Genomic DNA, 17,748 nt, shown 5'->3' with positions numbered 1-17,748 from the left:
GGTGCTCGCAGTATATATAGAGATGTCGACGCCTGCAGCGCCTCAGTCCTTACGGCCCGGCGCTTTCTTGTATCCATCTTAATTTCTTACAGCCTTCTGCTCGGCGCGGGAAGCTGCATCTGGCTTCGTGAGTGACGTACGGGTGCTTAGACCTCTCCCAGGCTCGCTCGTTTGCGGAACAACAGACGATCTTTGCCCGTTAGGACCATCTGGCCAAGTCCCGCCATAGCCATCACCACCTTCATCACGCTGACGGCCCTCTTGCCTGTCCTCTCTTCCTGCATCCCTCCTGCCCGCCCTCCTCGATCGCTCCCTCCTTCGAAGCACTCTCTCCACCCGCATTTTGGTTGTACTGCCCACAACAGCCCGTTCCAGGGAAACCGCGCTCCTTGATCTGGTCTACCCTCCTTATCACTCCTCCTAGGCCAACTTAACATCTGTCTGAACACGACACCCACCCGCTTCTGACTTGCAGAGCTGCCCCCGAGAACCACCCTCTCAGAGAATATCCGATTCACTATTCCCGAGCACTGCCTAACTAGCACGCTTACCCAACGTGAGTTCTGGCTTGTTCCCCACTAGCTCGCTCTCTGAAGCATGCCGCTGCCGACCCTGCATCTGTCCCCCCATCTTTCACTTCTCTCCCTCTCACCATTTGCATCTCCTCGCTCCTTCTGCTCCTTCGCTGCAAATGTCACCTGACTCGCAAAAGCTAATCCAATTGCCCAGATAACTCTACCTTTTGACCAATTCGTGTCCGACCGTCTCTTCTCCGACAGCACATATACTGCAAGCGGGCATTAAATACCCACGCTACATTCTTCACTATGGATCAGCAACAAGGCCAGCAGGGCCCCATGGGCCCCGCCGGTCGTCGTCTGCACATTGCGCATCGCCGCAGTCCGTCAGAGCTGACGCCACTGATGAGTACGTGGACATGTCTCAAACTAGATTCGGGCAACTACTGATCACCTGTATAGTGGAACAGCTCGCCATTGCACAGCAAATCGAAGTCCTCCAGCAACAGCAGCAACAGATTGCCGCGACGCACCAGCAATATGTCAACATGGGCATGATCCAGCCGCAGCAGCAGCTCGGCAACTTCCAGATGCAAGGCCAGATGCCCAATGTCTCGCCCCAAGTCAACAACTACCAGTTCCCCCAGCAGATGCAGCAAATGCAACAGCAACAACATCTCGCAGTCCCCATGGGTGCACCAGCTCAGCCCAACCCCGCCCACCGCCGTAACCAGTCCGCCCTCCCTCAAGTCGGCATGGGCCCACCGCCCGCTCCCTCCTCCGGTGCCTCTGGCTTCGGTGAATTCGGTGCACAACAGGGTGGCCAGGGTAGGGAAAACGTCAACCCTCGTGGCCGAGGTGGTGGCAGCGCCGGTGGCTCCGGACACACCCGCCGCCACTCATTGGCTCTTGCCGACGCGAAGAAGGCTGCTGAACAGGCCGAATCGAAGAGAAAGACTTCGGGCTTCCAGTTCCCCATCCCGGGCTCGACTGAGGGCAGCTCCAACCGTGACGCGAGCCCCAGTGGCAACAGCGCTTCCAACGACACTCCTTCCACCCGTGGTGGACGAGGTGGTCACGGCCGTAGCCAGAGCATGGCTGTCGGACGTGGCGGTGGAAGTGCCGGCCGTGGTGGACCTTCCTTTTCCTTCCCAGCTACCAGCGAGAACCCGACCAACCAGAACAATAGTCAGCAGTCTGACTTCCAGCGCCGTGGCAGCCAGGGCCATGGCAGGAGCCAGTCTCGCAACTTCGAGGGCAACTGGAGACAGCCCCAGAACAACACCCAGCAACCGTCTACTCAAGACAACCAGTCCCAGAACATGGGCAACTTCAACATGAACCAGACCGCCAATGCCGCTCCTTTCCAACCTGGTCACCGCACTCGTGGATCGGTCAACCAGTCCGTTGGCTCTCTCGGCAACTTCCAATATGGCGGCCAGCCCCAGATGCAGATCAATTCCCCTCAGGCACAGCTTCTTCTGCAACAGCAGATGTTCGGCCAACCGCTAAACCCCATGCAGATCGCTCATTTACAGGCACTCCAAGCTGCCCAGATGCAGGGTGGCGGTCTCGGAGGCAGCCAGCATGCACCGCAGATGGGCATGCAGCAACAACAGCAACAGCAGCGCAAGACGCTATTCACTCCTTACCTCCCGCAGGCGACCTTGCCCGCTCTCCTCGGCGACGGCCAACTCGTTGCCGGAATCCTCCGCGTCAACAAGAAGAACCGCAGTGATGCTTATGTGACAACTACCGATCTAGATGCTGACATTTTCATCTGTGGTAGCAAAGACAGGAACCGAGCTCTCGAAGGAGATCTAGTCGCTGTCGAACTTCTTGACGTTGACGAAGTCTGGGGACAGAAGCGCGAAAAGGAAGAGAAGAAGAAGCGCAAGGACAACGCGGACCCTCGCGGCGGTAGTATTGCCGTGAATGATGCCACCACTCAACCTGAAACTGGCTCTGAGGGTGGTATCCGCCGACGTGGCAGTCTCCGCCAGCGACCCACGCAGAAGAAGAACGACGATGTCGAAGTTGAAGGCCAGAGCTTGCTCCTAATGGAAGAGGAGGAGATCAACGACGAGCTCAAGCCTCTATACGCTGGTCACATTGTTGCTGTCATCGAGCGTGTTGCTGGACAGATGTTCTCAGGGTAAGTAACTATATCGACCTTGCTTGGAATGCTTTACTAATGATCATTACAGATCCCTTGGACTCCTGCGTCCCAGCAGCCAAGCCACCAAGGAGAAGCAGGAGGCTGAGCGCCAGGCTCGTGAGGGCAACTCCGGGCGCGCCCAGCCAGAGACTCAGAACAAGCCCAAGATTGTCTGGTTCAAGCCGACAGACAAGCGTGTGCCTTTGATCGCCATTCCTACTGAGCAGGCCCCACGCGACTTCGTTGAGAAGCATCAAGACTACGCCGACCGCATCTTTGTGGCATGCATCAAGCGATGGCCCATCACCTCTCTACATCCTTTTGGTACTCTTGTCGAGCAGCTCGGAGTCATGGGTGATCTTAAGGTGGAAACCGATGCACTTCTACGCGACAACAACTTTGGTCCAGATGACTTCTCTGACGCCGTCATCAAGAACGTAGGCTTCGAAGACTGGTCTGTTGCCAATGACGGCGAAGAGGCGCTTGAGAGCCGTCGCGACTTCCGAAACGAGGAGACCTTCACCATTGATCCCAATGGCAGCAAGGAGCTCGATGATGCCATCCACTTCAAATACCTTGACGACGGCCGTGTTGAAATTGGTATTCACGTTGCTGATGTTGCCCACTTCATCAAGGCCAACTCGCTTGTTGACCGCGAGGCCAAGAAGCGTGGAACTGCGGTCTACCTTATGAACCGTACGGTGAACATGCTCCCACCCCGACTGTCAAACGACATCTGCTGCCTCAACCCTGGCGAGGAGCGCTACACTGTCAGTGTTGTCTTCAAGGTCGATCCTACCTCTGGTAAAATCTCAGATGATGATACCTGGGTTGGCAAAGCTGTGATCAAGAGCTCTGGAAAGCTATCGTACGACGAGGTCGACACTGTTATCAACGGTAACGACGGTCCGGTCTCGGCAGCCCGTGCTAAGGACATCAAGATGCTGCATCACATCTCCCAGAAATTCCGCCAGGCTCGCTTTGGCGACCGCTCCAGCGATGTCAAGGCTCTTCGCCTCATGTACCAGCTGGATGACGAGAATGTTCCCGTCGAGCAGAACATTTTCGACTCTTCCCCTGCCCACGAGTGCATTGAGGAGCTCAGCCATCTCGCCAACGCCTTTGTTGCGAAGAAGCTCGCCACTGGTCTGCCCGAGAAGGCCCTCCTGCGCCGTCAACCATCGCCTAACCCCCGCCGCTTGACAACAATCGCAGAGCGCATGGGTGCCATTGGCTACGATATCAACACCGAGAGCAGTGGCACTCTCCAGAACAGCTTGTTCGAGGTTGAAGATGATGATATCCGGAAGGGTATGGAGACCCTCGTCATCAAGTCGATGCCTCGTGCCAAGTACTTCGTTGCTGGCAGGCTGCCTGAGGATCAATACCCTCACTACGCTCTGAACCTTCCCCTCTACACCCACTTCACCAACCCATCTCGCCGCTACGCCGACATCATTGTTCACCGCCAGCTGGAGGCTGTCCTCTCCAACGGTGCCATTGAGTTCACTGAAGACATTGAGGCTCTTGCCAAGACCGCTGAGATGTGCAACACCAAGAAGGACTCCGCTCATGCTGCCCAGGAGCAGAGCGTTCACATCGAGGCTTGCCGCAAGATGGATAAGGTCAGGCAGGAGAGGGGTGGTGATCTGATCGCTGAAGGTATCGTCCTTTGCGTGTACGAGTCTGCTTTCGATGTCCTTATTCCTGAGTGGGGCTTCGAGAAGCGCGTCCACTGTGACCAGCTTCCCCTCAAGAAGGCTGAGTTCGACAAGAACAAGCGTCTCCTTGAGCTCTACTGGGAGAAGGGCGTTCCATCGTCCAACTACATTCCCGAGGACGAGAGGCCAAAGCATGGCTCGCTTAGGTCTGCCAACGCGGCGGCTGCGGCGCGTGATGCCGAAGCGGCTAAGCAGCGTGCGAGGGAGCAGGAAGAGGCTCAGCGCAGGCAGGTGGACACCGGAGCCATGTCGACCAACGAGGAGGCTGCGTTGTTCGATGATGACGATGACGACTCCGACTCCAACGACCTCAACTCGAACATGGCCGGTGTTTCCCTCAACTCTGATCGTCCGACTCAGAGTATGCCTCCTTCGCCTACTCGCCGTGATCTTGCTGGCGCTCCTCACCGTGTCAACTCAGACTCGAAGATTGCACAGAGCGCTGGTGATGCTGCAGAGACCAAGTTGACCAACAAGGAGAAGTATCTCAGTTGGTTTACTCTGCGCGAGCAGAATGGCGACTACATCCAGGATGTGCGGGAGATGACGCGCGTCCCAGTCATCCTTAAGACGGATCTGACCAAGAGCCCTCCGTAAGTTAATACCGTTTGCTAGATCCTGAACTCTGCTAATTTTTCTCTCAGTTGCTTGACCATCCGATCCCTCAACCCCTACGCTCTGTAGACGAATTGTGTCGCCCAGTCCCAATTGGCATCTAGCATTTTCGGTGGCTTGTGTTGACTTGGTATAGAAAATTGAATGGAGGATACATACTAGGTTGTGCAGGAAGAGACGATCGACGAACTGTGTATTGTCTATGTGCATGCCGCGGAAGTATCGATAGTTGCGATATATGGTTGCAGCTCTTATACACAGTAGTATTTCGTAGTACAGTAATGTGTTTACATCATGCGCGAGTGCCTCTAGCCAGATGAAATCCATTGTGATTGCTTTTAGCACCCGTCCGCATTGACACTTCCCTCGCAAGTCTCGTTCAAGCCTGGATAAGGCTGCTCAAAAGCCGTACAAGGCGACCAGATGAGCCGCGTCAGGCCTCAGTAACATTTTGATTACTTTCGGAAACTCATCCTTGGACGAGGATTGGCCGTTTTAGATGGAACATGCTCCTTGATGACCAGCTCTCGTCTCTTGTTTGTTCGCGTTGTCGAATGTGACAAGTTGCCGCTAGACAGCATCAGGTTGATGCCGTAGGCTGGTGTACTTCTAATCTTCACCAGCGGATCTGCGACTTCCCACCCCTTGTTACCGGTGGTCCGTGTATCTGCATGTGTTTATCGTAGCGAACGGGAGCCTTGTGGCCTGAACCGCTGCCGAAATAGCAGTGGTTCTCTATAAGGCTTGGCAACGTGAAGACGTTTTGAGTGCCTCAGCCACCTCTGAATCCATCCCTCTTAACCTCTCAACCCATCTATAGTTCTCTCGGCACAGGATATAAGCGCTCTCACGACACTCTTAAGGAAGACGTTGTAATTGCGACCATGCTACAAAATACTGTCGAAAGCTCGGTGTTGAAACGTTTCGCAAGCTCATTGCTACGGGAAACACACCCCACCAGCAACATGAGGAGACGACTGCTTCAAGCCTCAAGTGGTGAGCCACTTCACGGTTCCGGACGGGAAGTCTGAATACCGCCATTAATCGCCATGCACTATCGCTGGACCTAGGATTTCTCTAGGGCGGCTCTGCTGGCTCCGCGCACATGTTGGTACTCGTAGGGTTTCATCCCACTCGTTTCGCGTCGCAGGGCCCCGGACCTGCTACATCACACGCCTGCACCACGAGCCCCATTGCTACATGCCGGACTCGCTCAGCGGTTGCTACACTGCTAGCGAGCAGTTCCTGGACGATCAATGGGTCAATTTGCCAAGCTTTGAAGCTTGTAGGGTCACGGATCCGGTATGGGAGCCAGTGCGTCGGCGGGATTCAGTTGTCCGCCACATGCTCAACATCCGTCCTCCGAATTTTACTATGGCGTCTCAGATACGGCCCAGGAGTCGTAGCTGCTTGTATAAGGTCCATTGGCCGCCCACCTTGTTTCCATACTCGTTTTCAGTTGGATCATCGGCGAGCTTCTTCTACCTTCCTACCTAATAATCAACCACATTCCTTACGGTTTACCTTCTCAGTCCCTGGTTGGACTTTAGACAATTTATAATAATCGAATTCAAAGCGAGTCTTTGCTGGAGGTCCCTCTTTACGAACTTGTCTATTCAAAAACAATCCAACAAACCTAATTCAATCAACATGCCTAGCGTATCAACCATCCTCAAGGGCCTCGTTGCCCTAGCGCCTCTTGCGGCTGCCGCCCCCGCCAACTACGCCCGTCAAGAGATGGCCTCCAAGTCGAGCTCAATGGCTATGTCGTCCGCTACTGCGCCAGCGGCGGCAGCCATCACGGAAACAGCAGGAGGAGCCACTCCAGCTGCTGCTGCACCGGCGGCAGCAGCAACATTGAGCGATGTCGACATCCTCAACTTGTGAGTAACATCAATGCCTTGAACATAATGATTGGAGTCTGACAATAGAAATAGCGCTTTGACCGCTGAGCATCTCGAATCGGAATACTACAAGCAGGGTTTCGCCAAGTTCTCCATGGCCGACTTCATGGCTCTCGGTCTAAGTGAAGGCCAGGTCAAGTCTCTGATGGGTGTCGGACAGACCGAGGCCACCCACGTCACTACTCTCCAATCCGCTATCGCAGGAGCCGGCGCGAAGCCTGTCGAGCCTTGCCAATACAACTTTGACGCTGCCCTTGCCAGCGCCGACTCCATGGTCAAGACTGCCCGTGTCCTTGAGGCTGTCGGCGTCTCTGCCTACCTTGGTGCCGCTCCCCTTGTCAACTCTTCCGATATCCTCTCCGCTGCTGGTTCCATTCTCACCGTCGAGGCCCGTCACCAGGCTTTCATCCGTATCGCATCCGGCGCCGAGCCAGTCCCTGCTGCTTTCGACACTGCTCTCCAGCCCCGTGCCGTCTTCACCCTCGCCGCTCAGTTCATCAAGTCCTGCCCCGAGGGTTCTAACCTCAACATCCAGGCATTCCCTGCCATTGCTCTTCAGAACCCTGAGAAGGCTACCGTTGGCCAGAACCTGAAGCTTGCCGACCCCGCTCAACCAGCCGGTGCCTCTTTCTGCGCTTTCGTCGGACCGTAAGTCACCCCACATGCTCCTTCTCAGATCTACCTTCTAACATATCACAGTGGCGGCAACCAGTTCACCAAGATCGCCGACGGCAACTGCATGGTTCCCCAGGGCCTCCAGGGTGAAGTCTACATGATGATCACCAAGAGCGAGTCCGTTGCCGATGCCGAGGTCCTTGCCGGTCCCTCCGTTATCCAGCCCTCATAGTCGTCTTCTCTAGCATGACGATCTCACATTGTCTTCCATTTCATTTTTCACCAAAGGCAAGGGCTGAACGGCTAGGGCGAGCGAGCAGAGCAGAGCATCACAGGAGCAATATGCGCGACTGTAGAAAGCGAGTATGTGTATATGGACGATTTACCTTTCCCCACAGTCGTTGAAATACAAGCGTTGATCTCAAGAACGGTTTTTTCCTTTCGTGTTTCTTTTTTCCTTCCAGACGGCTTGTTGCGTAGGACGTGGGAGAGATACCCCAAACATGGTACGCGGTACGTGCATGAAGACGGGCGAGCGCGGTTCCGGGAATCAGCTCAGGTAATAATAGCAGGTATAGCATGAACATGAAAACGATTAACGATTTTCAAAGGGTTGACTAAACACGTGGTTTGTGATACAAGTGATATGCAGCTTGCGACATACAGTGACTGACTAGACTATCTTGTGACTGTATTCGGGGCTCCAACGAGATGGGTTTCATCTTCGCATTTTTTCGACACTTTGGGTTTGGTGCGAGATTAGTCGGATCGTGCTGCTCCGTAGAGGATTCCAGCCACACTATGAGATATTGAACACATGTGTTGAATGCAGACTTGTGGTGTTATGAAACTAATTCGCCCCTTTCATCACCAACTCCCTCGAAAACATAAGTATGATGGTACCTTGTAGTGAATACAGCATGTCGCTAGCGGCGGTTTACTGGCGGAAAAGCAGTCTTGCCGAAGATTTCCCGTTCGCTTCCCTTTTCGACCCGCAAGTTGGGGGTTACGCTGTGCCGATTGGCTGTATGCATAGTATGGAGATCCCGAACGATTCCCCGCCTTGTGGGCAATTCTTCTGGTGCTAACAGGACGTCGGGGTAGGCTAGGACATGTCCAGATGCAGTGTTCTCGCAGTACTCGGCTTCTTTGAGTAAACGTTGCGAGGTAAAGAGCCTAAACTTGAGAACCGGAGATATAAAGGTGCCCAGATGGTGGTTATTCATTCGCGCTTCACGTGGCTTGTGACTGGAAAGCTGTTGAGCGTGCAGACGGAAAACGTCATAGCCTTTGGGTGACGGTCCAAACTCGTATTGCGCATCTTGTACCAAAACTTCTATTCTGCCTGCTAGCGTTGGACTTACCTACGGATATACCTCTCCTCCCATCAAGCTCTATCTTCAAGCTTCCTTCGTCAATCACTCGCACCTCAAAAGCCGTAGGTGGTAACGAAGCTGCCAACGTCCACCGTCGTCTTAACCCAACAAAATGGCACTTCACCGCCAGAACGGCACCTCGTCAACCTGCCTCGAGCAGCCCATCGAACTCCAAGACGTCTCAAATTATGTCTCCAAGCCCCAAAATGCCCAAATCGCCAGCTCAGGCAACACCGATGGCTTGCGACTGTCGGATACTAAAGGCGTCCAAGAAAGCGACCCCGTAGAGAATCTGCCATCGCCAACGACTCAAGCAGCAGACAAGTTGGAGCGATGGAATCATCCACGATCGAATTTCTTCAAGACTTCGGCGGCGTTTTGGAGCTTTGTAGTTATGGGAGCCAATGATGCAGCGTATGGGGCTTTGATACCTTATGTGAGTTTTCGTGTTATATTACTCGATGATGAGTCGCAAAGAGAGGACGTGCTAACAAGGACCTTAGTTGCAAGAGTACTATAGCCTTACTTTTGTCGTCATCTCGCTGGTGTTTCTATCCCCACTTGTCGGCTACACGGCTTCCGCACTATTGAACAACAGTATCCATCTCAAGTTTGGCCAGAGAGGTGTTGCGGTTATAGCGCCAACGTGCCATCTGATCGCGTACATTGTTATTGCAGTGCATCCCCCATATCCGGTGCTTGTTGTTATATTTATGTTGGCTGGCTTCGGCAATGGGCTTGCTGATGCTGCATGGAGTGAGTATCTGCCCTATCCTCTGTCTCCAAAGGATAGAAGGGAAAAACAATTGTACTAACTTGACACAGATGCCTGGATCGGCAACATGGCGAATCCAAACGAAGTGCTAGGTTTCCTACACGCCTTCTACGGTGTAGGCGCTGTGCTTTCTCCTTTAATAGCAACAACGATGATTACAAAGGGAAGTAAATTACCCTGGTATACCTTTTACTACATCATGATCGGTATGGCAGCCATCGAACTCGCCACTTCCACATCAGCCTTCTGGCGCGAAACCGGCGCCAAGTTCCGTGCGGCCAATCCCCGGACCAGCGACACGAAAGACAACCGGATGAAGGAAGCGCTCATTCGTCTTCCACATGCACGTGTCACATGGCTCTGTGCGCTCTTTCTGCTCGGTTACGTGGGTATCGAAGTTGCGCTTGGTGGCTGGATCGTCAAGTTTATGCTTGAAGTGCGCGATGGCGAGGAGTTTGCTAGTGGAATGGTAGCGACAGGGTTTTGGATGGGCATCACTGTGGGAAGAATTGTGTTGGGCTTTGTGACGCCAAGAATAGGGGAGAAGTTGGCAATTACGGTGAGTTCTTTTCCTCCTCCTTACTTTCTTTCTCGTTTCTGCTTCGCCTTATCGGTTCATTCACTAACTCGAAGCACCAGATCTACCTTCCCCTCACCATGGCTCTCGAACTCATCTTCTGGCTCGTCCCCCAATTCTTTGTCTCGGCCGTTGCAGTAGGCCTCCAGGGCTTCTTTCTCGGTCCCTTGTTTCCTGCTGTCGTTGTCGTGGCTACGAAACTTCTACCGCGCCACTTGCACGTAGGTGCGATCGGCTTTGCGGCGGCTTTTGGTGGCAGTGGAGCTGCTGTCTTTCCCTTTGTGGTTGGAGCTATTGCGCAAGCGAAGGGTGTGCAGGTGCTGCAGCCGATTATTCTGGCACTGTTGGGCGTGATTTTGGTTTTATGGCTGGGGTTGCCGAGGATGCATAAGAAGGAGGAGTGAAGTATTGAAGGGATGTTGAATTGGTGTCGAAGGTATTGATTTGGTGATGAGTACTGGAGATGAGAAGAAATTGTACTTACGCTATTGGAATGGATTCACTTAGATATACAAGAAAGTTTGTGCTCTAGTAAGCACATACATGCAAGCTACTGCAGGGAATTAGCTGTCATATCTGAGATCTAAAGAATGGTGATTGCCCTTCCCTAAAATCCTAGTTCCTCCTATTTTCATCAACCACTAACGAGCTTGCTACTACCTTTAGCTTTCCCACCCTATTCCGCCTATTCTTGTTTACCACCCCATACTCTCCCCCGTATCTTCTTACCCTCATTTACTATCGCGGTAACTTTTATTCTACCTACCGTTCACATTCTATTAGCACCCGACTCTCTAAACCTTATCTATTATCACACATCCAAACTTACGTGTCAACCCACCCGCTCTGTTCATGACCATCTTCCATAAATCCTCTATCTCATGGACCACAGAATCCATTTCGGTGCTCTGCCCAATAGGCGTTCATTTGCTCTCGGGTGTATCTGGCGTGACGGCAAACAATACGCAGTGTACAAAGTAGTTGCAGTTACCGATAGGACGGCTGAAGGTATCCCGGTGCACGAATTCCTTGCGGTGCAGACGACTTTGTAAGAGGTGTTCTTGTCGAAGTTTTCGGTGGTGATGAGAGGTGCGGTTTATATCCATAATAACTCTTTAGCTAACCACTGCTCTAATTTCGACTGGCCTCCTACTCTTCCTCTTATCTTATCTCGAACCCAGATGTGAAAATATTAACACATAACGATGACCTACTCCTTCATGATTTCAGCAAATTGTAGTTGTCCCAGTATACTTAGTCCCGTTTCTGTTGAACAACCAAAAGCGTGATTGTGCCTCGTTACGATCTCAATCGTTGGTAGCGGAGTCTGTGTCTTGGGAAAGAGGCGCATTGACCGTTTCTTAATGGGGTATTTTGGTTGGGGCGGAGGTTATCCGAGGGCATCGTTTCTGGAAGTAGATATCTCAGATGAAGAGGAGGGTATGGAGTCGTGGTTGATAACTAGATCACTAATTCGAGCTTTGAGGTCAGCGAACTGTGGGATGAGCATTTTGGAATTGACACAAGCGGATTGGTAAGGAGTCTAGGGGCTTGGGAGTATGTCTAATGTCGGAGGGAGTTGTGGGAGAATGTATGAGGATCGTAAAGCAACAGCATGGCGAGCGTGGTAGGTGTGGGAAGCGCCGTAGGTACTGAGGGTGTTCGAGTTACAGTGCGCTGGTTGCAAACGCTCCTACATTTGGGCTGGAGAGGAAGGCACCGTGACCGAATCAGCAGTAGCACTAGCCATCTGGGCTAATGATAGTATGATGGATGGTAGCATTATGTGATGTCAAAACAATTACGTACTATACATTGGAAGAAGCGGCTTTCGTGCCCTCCACATCTGTACATTATCTGCTCAAAAAAAAAAACACCAAGACACCTAAGGCTACCTTTATCACTCCCTTGACCAGTTATCCGTCCTAGTATGATGTCACCTCTGCCTTGCCCTTGTCTCCCTCAATTTTGCCATCTCTCTCCTCAAAAGTCTTGGAAAGAATCTTAGCTTTCTCTTGCGCAATCTGCATTCCCGCACCTGCGGCTGCTTTGAGTCCTTCAGCCATAGCAATCGCAACCTGTTTCATCATGACCATAGTATCACCAGCCGCAAACACGCCCCTGGCACTCGTCTCATTGAACATAGTGTTTGCAATCTTGATGTGTCCGCCCATCGCCGGTTCTATTGTCTCGATACCGAGCTGATCGATGAGATGTTGCGCGCGGTTGGCCGTAGCAGGCTTGTGGACAATGAAACCAAGAGTAGCTGGTTCACCTGTTTCGAAGTGAATCGTTACGCCATCTTTGTGACTTGGGCCATTATTCACCAGGCGTACGATCTTTCTCTCGTCGAGCGTCGCACCAAAGGCTTTTGCGAGCTTCAAAGCGTCTTGTACTGGCGCTTCTTGCTTGGTGGGTCCATTGCTGAATATGGTGATGGAGGTGGGTTCGAAAGGGATAGCCATTTGTACGAAGTGTGTGTACATGGGATTTTCAAAACCTAGGATGCCAACTGCACTTCCGCGTTGCTCGTAGCCATCGCAGGCTAGACATTGGTATATGTGTGCTGGCCAGTTCTCCTTGTAACCTGGAAGATCAGGAAGAAGTTCTTCCGAACCAGTAGCTAAAATTATCTTCTTTCCCTCGTACGAATGGCCTTCGCTATCTGTGACTTCGAAGCCATCGTACAACTCCTTCTCATCAGGTACCGATAGCTGTTTAATGGATGCGTGGGTAATCATAGCAGGTTGAAACCAGATGGTGTCGTACCGGGATTCGATCTGTTCGCGAGCTATGCGACCGAACTCTCTAGGGTTGAAGTGGTCGCGAGACGCTACAGTATGCATGTGCGTAACGCCTTCATTGCGGTACTTTTGGTTGTCGAAAACGATAGCTGTGCTGCGTGTTCTTGCACAAGTGAGCGCAGCATTCAGCCCTGCTGGACCTGAGCCGATGATGAGTATGTCGAAGATTTGGGGTCGAGCTCGGAGCGCCATCTTGTCAAGTCTTCAGTATATAGCTTTGCTGATATAGATTTTGAAAAGCGTCAAAACTCGTTCCACGAGATAGTACGGGTTGAGAATCTGAGAGTATGTAGAGGTTTATGTTTTGTTCATCGTTTGTCCAGCCAGCCTGATATACTGTGGGCACCAGAGTTCTGTGGCAAGAAAGTCTCCACGAATACCTCCGGCACAAGCATGCCCCCAAACGGGTCCTCCATCGACGGTATTAAGCCCTATACGACGAAGAAAGTGCATGGCGTATGGCATCCAACAGTAAAGTCCCCGGCTCCGTACTAGAAGCGCAGTCATAGAATGTCTCCGAGAAAGTTTCCATACTCAACCTTGTAAGCTCAGCTATCGAAGTCTCCACTCCATACGTTACAGTATGCAAGTCAATGTATCCTGCACCGGTATTGTTCATTTTGCCTTGCGCAGTATTATATTGTGTCGAGGATCGCGCATTACTCAGGAATGGCTTGGACCCTTAATGCAGCAATGGATTAGTAGGTCAAGTACCGTTCAGAGACGCTTTGTCCAAGTGTAGTCATGATTTTAAATGTGATCTGAACACAGACTCTGTTCAACGAACGAAGACGGTTAATATACTCGACTCAGCTTCGAAACGTTTGCTTCTCTTTGTCACTATTCGATTGGTGACCGAAAGCTCTTCGTCGGGAACAGAAAGGACGAAGTCTGAACGTACTATACAAGAAAGATGCGAACCCTTCGCATCTTCCTGGATATGAATCCCTCACCCGATATCCCCTCATATGCTGCTTGGAACACCGGTAAACCCATTGCAGAAATCCGCAATCTCAATCTATCCCCTGGCATTATATCCTCGTCTCTCCATATCCAAGTGACATCACGCCGTGTTCGAATGGTATCGCCTCATCTACTGATTGCATCGGTGAGCCCCATGTGACAACACCCCTTCCATCCACCGCATATGCCCCGCCAACCTGCCATCTACATGCGCCTTCTCCAACCTGCTGTCCCCAAACACCCTCGTTCTTCCGGAGCATGACCTGATTGTACCCATTCCTAGGATGCAGGACATGGCCCCAAGTGGCTATGCCTAAACCCCATAGGGCGTATAGTTCCCGGTTTTGGTCTACTACCACGTCTACGTTCCAGGCTCCACCGAGTTTCTTAAGCCATTCTGTGGTTGCAGCAGGTGTGCAGTGGGAGATTGCGACGAAATGGATGGAAGTATGGCGGTTTGCGAGGGTTCGGAGCGCCAGGAAGAGTTTCTCTGTGACTTTTGCAGGTATTAGTCCATGTCTGATTTTCACCGTGGCGTCCGACTACAGCCTCTGAGAAAATAGATACTCACAAGGACACCCGCAAAACCTCAGAAACAGTAGTATAGTCGGCCGTCCATCGGATGTTGGGAATTGCAACTTCGTATGTGTTTGTGCTCGATCACCGATATTTGGTGGCTTGCGCACTGGGTTCGTGGGCGGTGGAGGCGTCGTCCAAGATTGTAGGGCTTTTGGTACACCCCATTGTACGTTTGCGAATGGGTTGGCGAAGCCTGTCTCTCCTCCATCTGCGCCACTGGTGCTCCCCTTCTTCGTGTTCCCATTGCCAAACAAGTCATCGGTTTTCGGGAGCTTGACGTTGCCCAATCCGGCTTTCCGCAGGGCTATCTTGGTCCCTAGTGAACTGAACATGTTTCCTGGTGCTATCCAGCGGCCGTAATTCGGATGTAGATCGGTCTGAAGCCGTCCCGATCTGTCGATAATTGTGTAGGATTGTAGCCGTGTAGGATTTATGCCAAATTATGCAGATGTGGTATGAGCTGGGTGAAAGTATGAATTAGCTCAGGAGGAAAGCAGACCGAAGGCGCCGTGGAGTGAAGAAGATGCGCGGAAAAGCTTTCGGTCGTGCCGACATGGTGCTGATCTTGTAGCCACGACGCGTTGCGGACCATGCATCTGAAACGGAGGGTGTGGCACGGACGCCTAATCGAGGTCCGGGGATGTGGAGCGAAATGACCCGGCTACCGTAGTTCAGGTTATGGTGTTACAGCTTGCAGATTACGGTGTGTGCGACTCCATATGATAATGACGACGACGATGGGTTCTGATGTTCTTGGCAAGGTACCTATGGCATTCCCCGCGGTATCACGTGAGCTGATGCTAATAGCACGGGTTTGGGATTTGGGCATGCGAAACTCCTGGGATCGTCAAGTTCAATCATTCATCTCTGCGTCGTACCAAATGCATCGCTATATAACCACAAGTCTAAAGGAGGTATCATCGCAGGCGGTAGTGACAGCAACACGCGTCGGGTATCCTATCGTACAGACGCTCTATATCTCCGTCAACGCCATATCCACCCCGTTCTCCGTATTAATATATTGCACCAACCATCGTGCCATGAGCCAGAGCACTCATCGCTTATACGCGAAGATAGTCCTGCACTCAAGTAAAGTCTGGCGCGTTACGCACTCTTGAACAATCTCTTCATCTTCCCACCACCACTTCGGTTCGTCTTGAGCGTCGTCTACAAAGCTGCCCCAAATGTCCTTCCAGAAAGCTCGGCCGATGATCATCGAAAGCTCTTCGTTTACGTTGGCTGCATCCGAATCGAGAGCGCACGGTAGCATCATGTTCTGATCGTTCTCTTGAACGAGCATCTCAAACCCGGCAGCTGTTAGCCAACTGGGGACTAACGAACATGGCTTCGAGCATCTGAAGTCTCGCTCTAGGTTAACGGAGAGTCTATCCTCGATCCAAGTTCGCATTAACGGGCCGGTGGTCTTGCGTACAGGGGCGGCGTCCATGATCCTGATTTCTAAGAAGCCACCGGGAGCGAGCAGCTTGTGACATTCGCTGAATAGTTCTGGTAATCTGGCGGATGGTACCAGTGATGGCAACGTCGATGCTCTTATATGCGAGAAGTAGTCTTCTGGGTAAGGCAGTGGAACGGCACCAAGCTTTCGTACCGTCAGGTACGATACATTGCCCGGTAGCTGAACAGGACGGGGGGGTTTGATGGTGAGGAAATGCACTGTTTGGGACGGATGCATAGCCGACAGTTGGTATACCTCAGCTGACGTCGACCGTTAGAGCTTGCACGACAGCGTGACGCAAGGGCACAACATCGACTTACAGAGATTTCCATACAATTCAAGGATCTTCCCGGTGTTGCATTCGGGCTGCGGCAAGGTCCGTTCCAGACCCAGATTCAGCATTTGGAAACCCGTCAACAGCCATAGTTGTTTCTCAAGGACCAACTGTTCAACCATTAGCAAAAGATACGCGAAAACCCGTAGCATTGCCACGAACCTCCTCGTCGACACCACCACATGTACTCCATTGCCAATCTTCCTTCAGTCGGTCCAGGATGACCTTGGGCCCGGCACCCTCCATTCTGCGTATGAAGCGCTGGAATCGAGTAAGCTCCGGTGACGTACTGCGGGCGACTGCGGCTTTCTTAAGAGTCGGACGCGACTGTAACTGCATCTCCGAAGGTACCCCTCTTGGGGTGAGACACTGCCATTGCGAGAGAGGCTTGCAGGGGACTTCCAAATTCGCACCACTGTTCACTTTCGAAACATGCCTTGCGTCTTCCTGTGTTTTCTCCTCTTGGAAGCTATCATGCAGCTCCAATGCTTCGAATTTGAGACTTGCTTCAGTCTCAATGGGCTGTGGCCATCTACGAACAGTAAGCATAAACTCGAATCTTGGTAGGAATATTACTCACGCACTGTCAACCCTCTTTGCTTCTGGCATTGACATTGGTATAGCATACTCATTTTCAGGGGTCGCAGAGCTGGCACGAGTTCTGCTCGTCACGAAAGAGCTGGGACTGATGCGGCTTGCTTGCGTTGCATCATCGCTGTTATCGACTATGGTAGGAGTTCTCACCTCGCGCTGTCGGTCATCTGTTGCATGTCATCAGTACACACCCACATCGCGCTAACGCTTGACGACTTACGCGAGATGCGCGACCTGGTGGAACCTGTGTTTCGAGATGAAATATCACCTTCCAGCTCTGGTACTTCATCTTGACGCGGATGCAGAGGATCTCCGGATGGAAGTGTCGCAGAAAGAGAACCTGTGTACGTCCAGCCAGGTTGCAGCTCAGGATCCTTAAGACTGTGCGTGTGGGTCAGGTCTACCTCAGTTGTCACTGTAATGGCTGTTCTTTGTGAGTTTGCAGTCCATCCATTCGATGGCCGTAGTATCTTTGGCTTCATGCTCTTCGCCTTCTTCAGGCCCGACGACCACCATAGCTCACGGTCGGTGGAGCCGGAGTTTGTCGAACTGATGGACGTTCGTGAAGTGTTGATGGAATTTGACCTAACGGATCGCTCTTTGGTCTTTCGTTCCCTCCGCGCTCCAACGGATTCCGCCTCTCTGTCCAGTGGTAAGTCTGTCGCGAACATGTTCGATTACAGTGGCGAGTCTAGCGGGGTGCAGCGGGGCCACTATAAGTCGATGATCCAAGGAGTGGGAACGAATGACCGCCTGAAG

The 17,748-nt window shown here is 52.2% G+C and overlaps 5 protein-coding genes across 5 annotated transcripts; 3 read left to right on the top strand and 2 right to left on the bottom strand.

The window, feature by feature from the left end:
• Positions 1 to 827: 827 nt before the first annotated feature.
• ALTATR162_LOCUS4700 (uncharacterized protein) lies at positions 828 to 5,081 on the top strand (the record flags this gene model as incomplete). Its single annotated transcript, XM_043312315.1, has 4 exons — positions 828 to 927; positions 981 to 2,673; positions 2,726 to 4,990; positions 5,042 to 5,081. The coding sequence occupies 4 exons, from the start codon at positions 828 to 830 to the stop codon at positions 5,079 to 5,081; spliced, it is 4,098 nt and encodes a 1,365-aa protein (XP_043168250.1).
• Positions 5,082 to 6,662: 1,581 nt separating this feature from the next.
• Positions 6,663 to 7,763, top strand: ALTATR162_LOCUS4699 (uncharacterized protein; the record flags this gene model as incomplete). The annotated part of the gene is made up of 3 exons (XM_043312314.1): positions 6,663 to 6,895; positions 6,950 to 7,564; positions 7,616 to 7,763. 3 exons carry the CDS (start codon positions 6,663 to 6,665, stop codon positions 7,761 to 7,763), a joined length of 996 nt encoding a protein of 331 aa, XP_043168249.1.
• A 1,256-nt stretch (positions 7,764 to 9,019) lies between these two features.
• On the top strand, positions 9,020 to 10,663 carry ALTATR162_LOCUS4698 (uncharacterized protein; the record flags this gene model as incomplete). The annotated part of the gene is made up of 4 exons (XM_043312313.1): positions 9,020 to 9,343; positions 9,411 to 9,663; positions 9,733 to 10,241; positions 10,322 to 10,663. The coding sequence occupies 4 exons, from the start codon at positions 9,020 to 9,022 to the stop codon at positions 10,661 to 10,663; spliced, it is 1,428 nt and encodes a 475-aa protein (XP_043168248.1).
• Positions 10,664 to 12,184: 1,521 nt separating this feature from the next.
• On the bottom strand, positions 12,185 to 13,255 carry ALTATR162_LOCUS4697 (uncharacterized protein; the record flags this gene model as incomplete). The annotated part of the gene is made up of 1 exon (XM_043312312.1): positions 12,185 to 13,255. One exon carries the CDS (start codon positions 13,253 to 13,255, stop codon positions 12,185 to 12,187), a length of 1,071 nt encoding a protein of 356 aa, XP_043168247.1.
• Positions 13,256 to 14,094: 839 nt separating this feature from the next.
• Positions 14,095 to 17,660, bottom strand: ALTATR162_LOCUS4696 (uncharacterized protein; the record flags this gene model as incomplete). Its single annotated transcript, XM_043312311.1, has 7 exons — positions 14,095 to 14,522; positions 14,598 to 14,998; positions 15,718 to 16,321; positions 16,382 to 16,505; positions 16,558 to 16,927; positions 16,976 to 17,156; positions 17,210 to 17,660. 7 exons carry the CDS (start codon positions 17,658 to 17,660, stop codon positions 14,095 to 14,097), a joined length of 2,559 nt encoding a protein of 852 aa, XP_043168246.1.
• Between the last annotated feature and the right edge of the window lie 88 nt (positions 17,661 to 17,748).

Source organism: Alternaria atra, assembly GCF_907166805.1.
Source record: "Alternaria atra isolate CS162 genome assembly, contig: 23, whole genome shotgun sequence".
Classification (NCBI taxonomy): Eukaryota; Fungi; Ascomycota; class Dothideomycetes; order Pleosporales; family Pleosporaceae; genus Alternaria; species Alternaria atra.
Note: the sequence above shows the minus strand (reverse complement) of the source record. Positions and strands in the feature narration are given on the sequence as shown.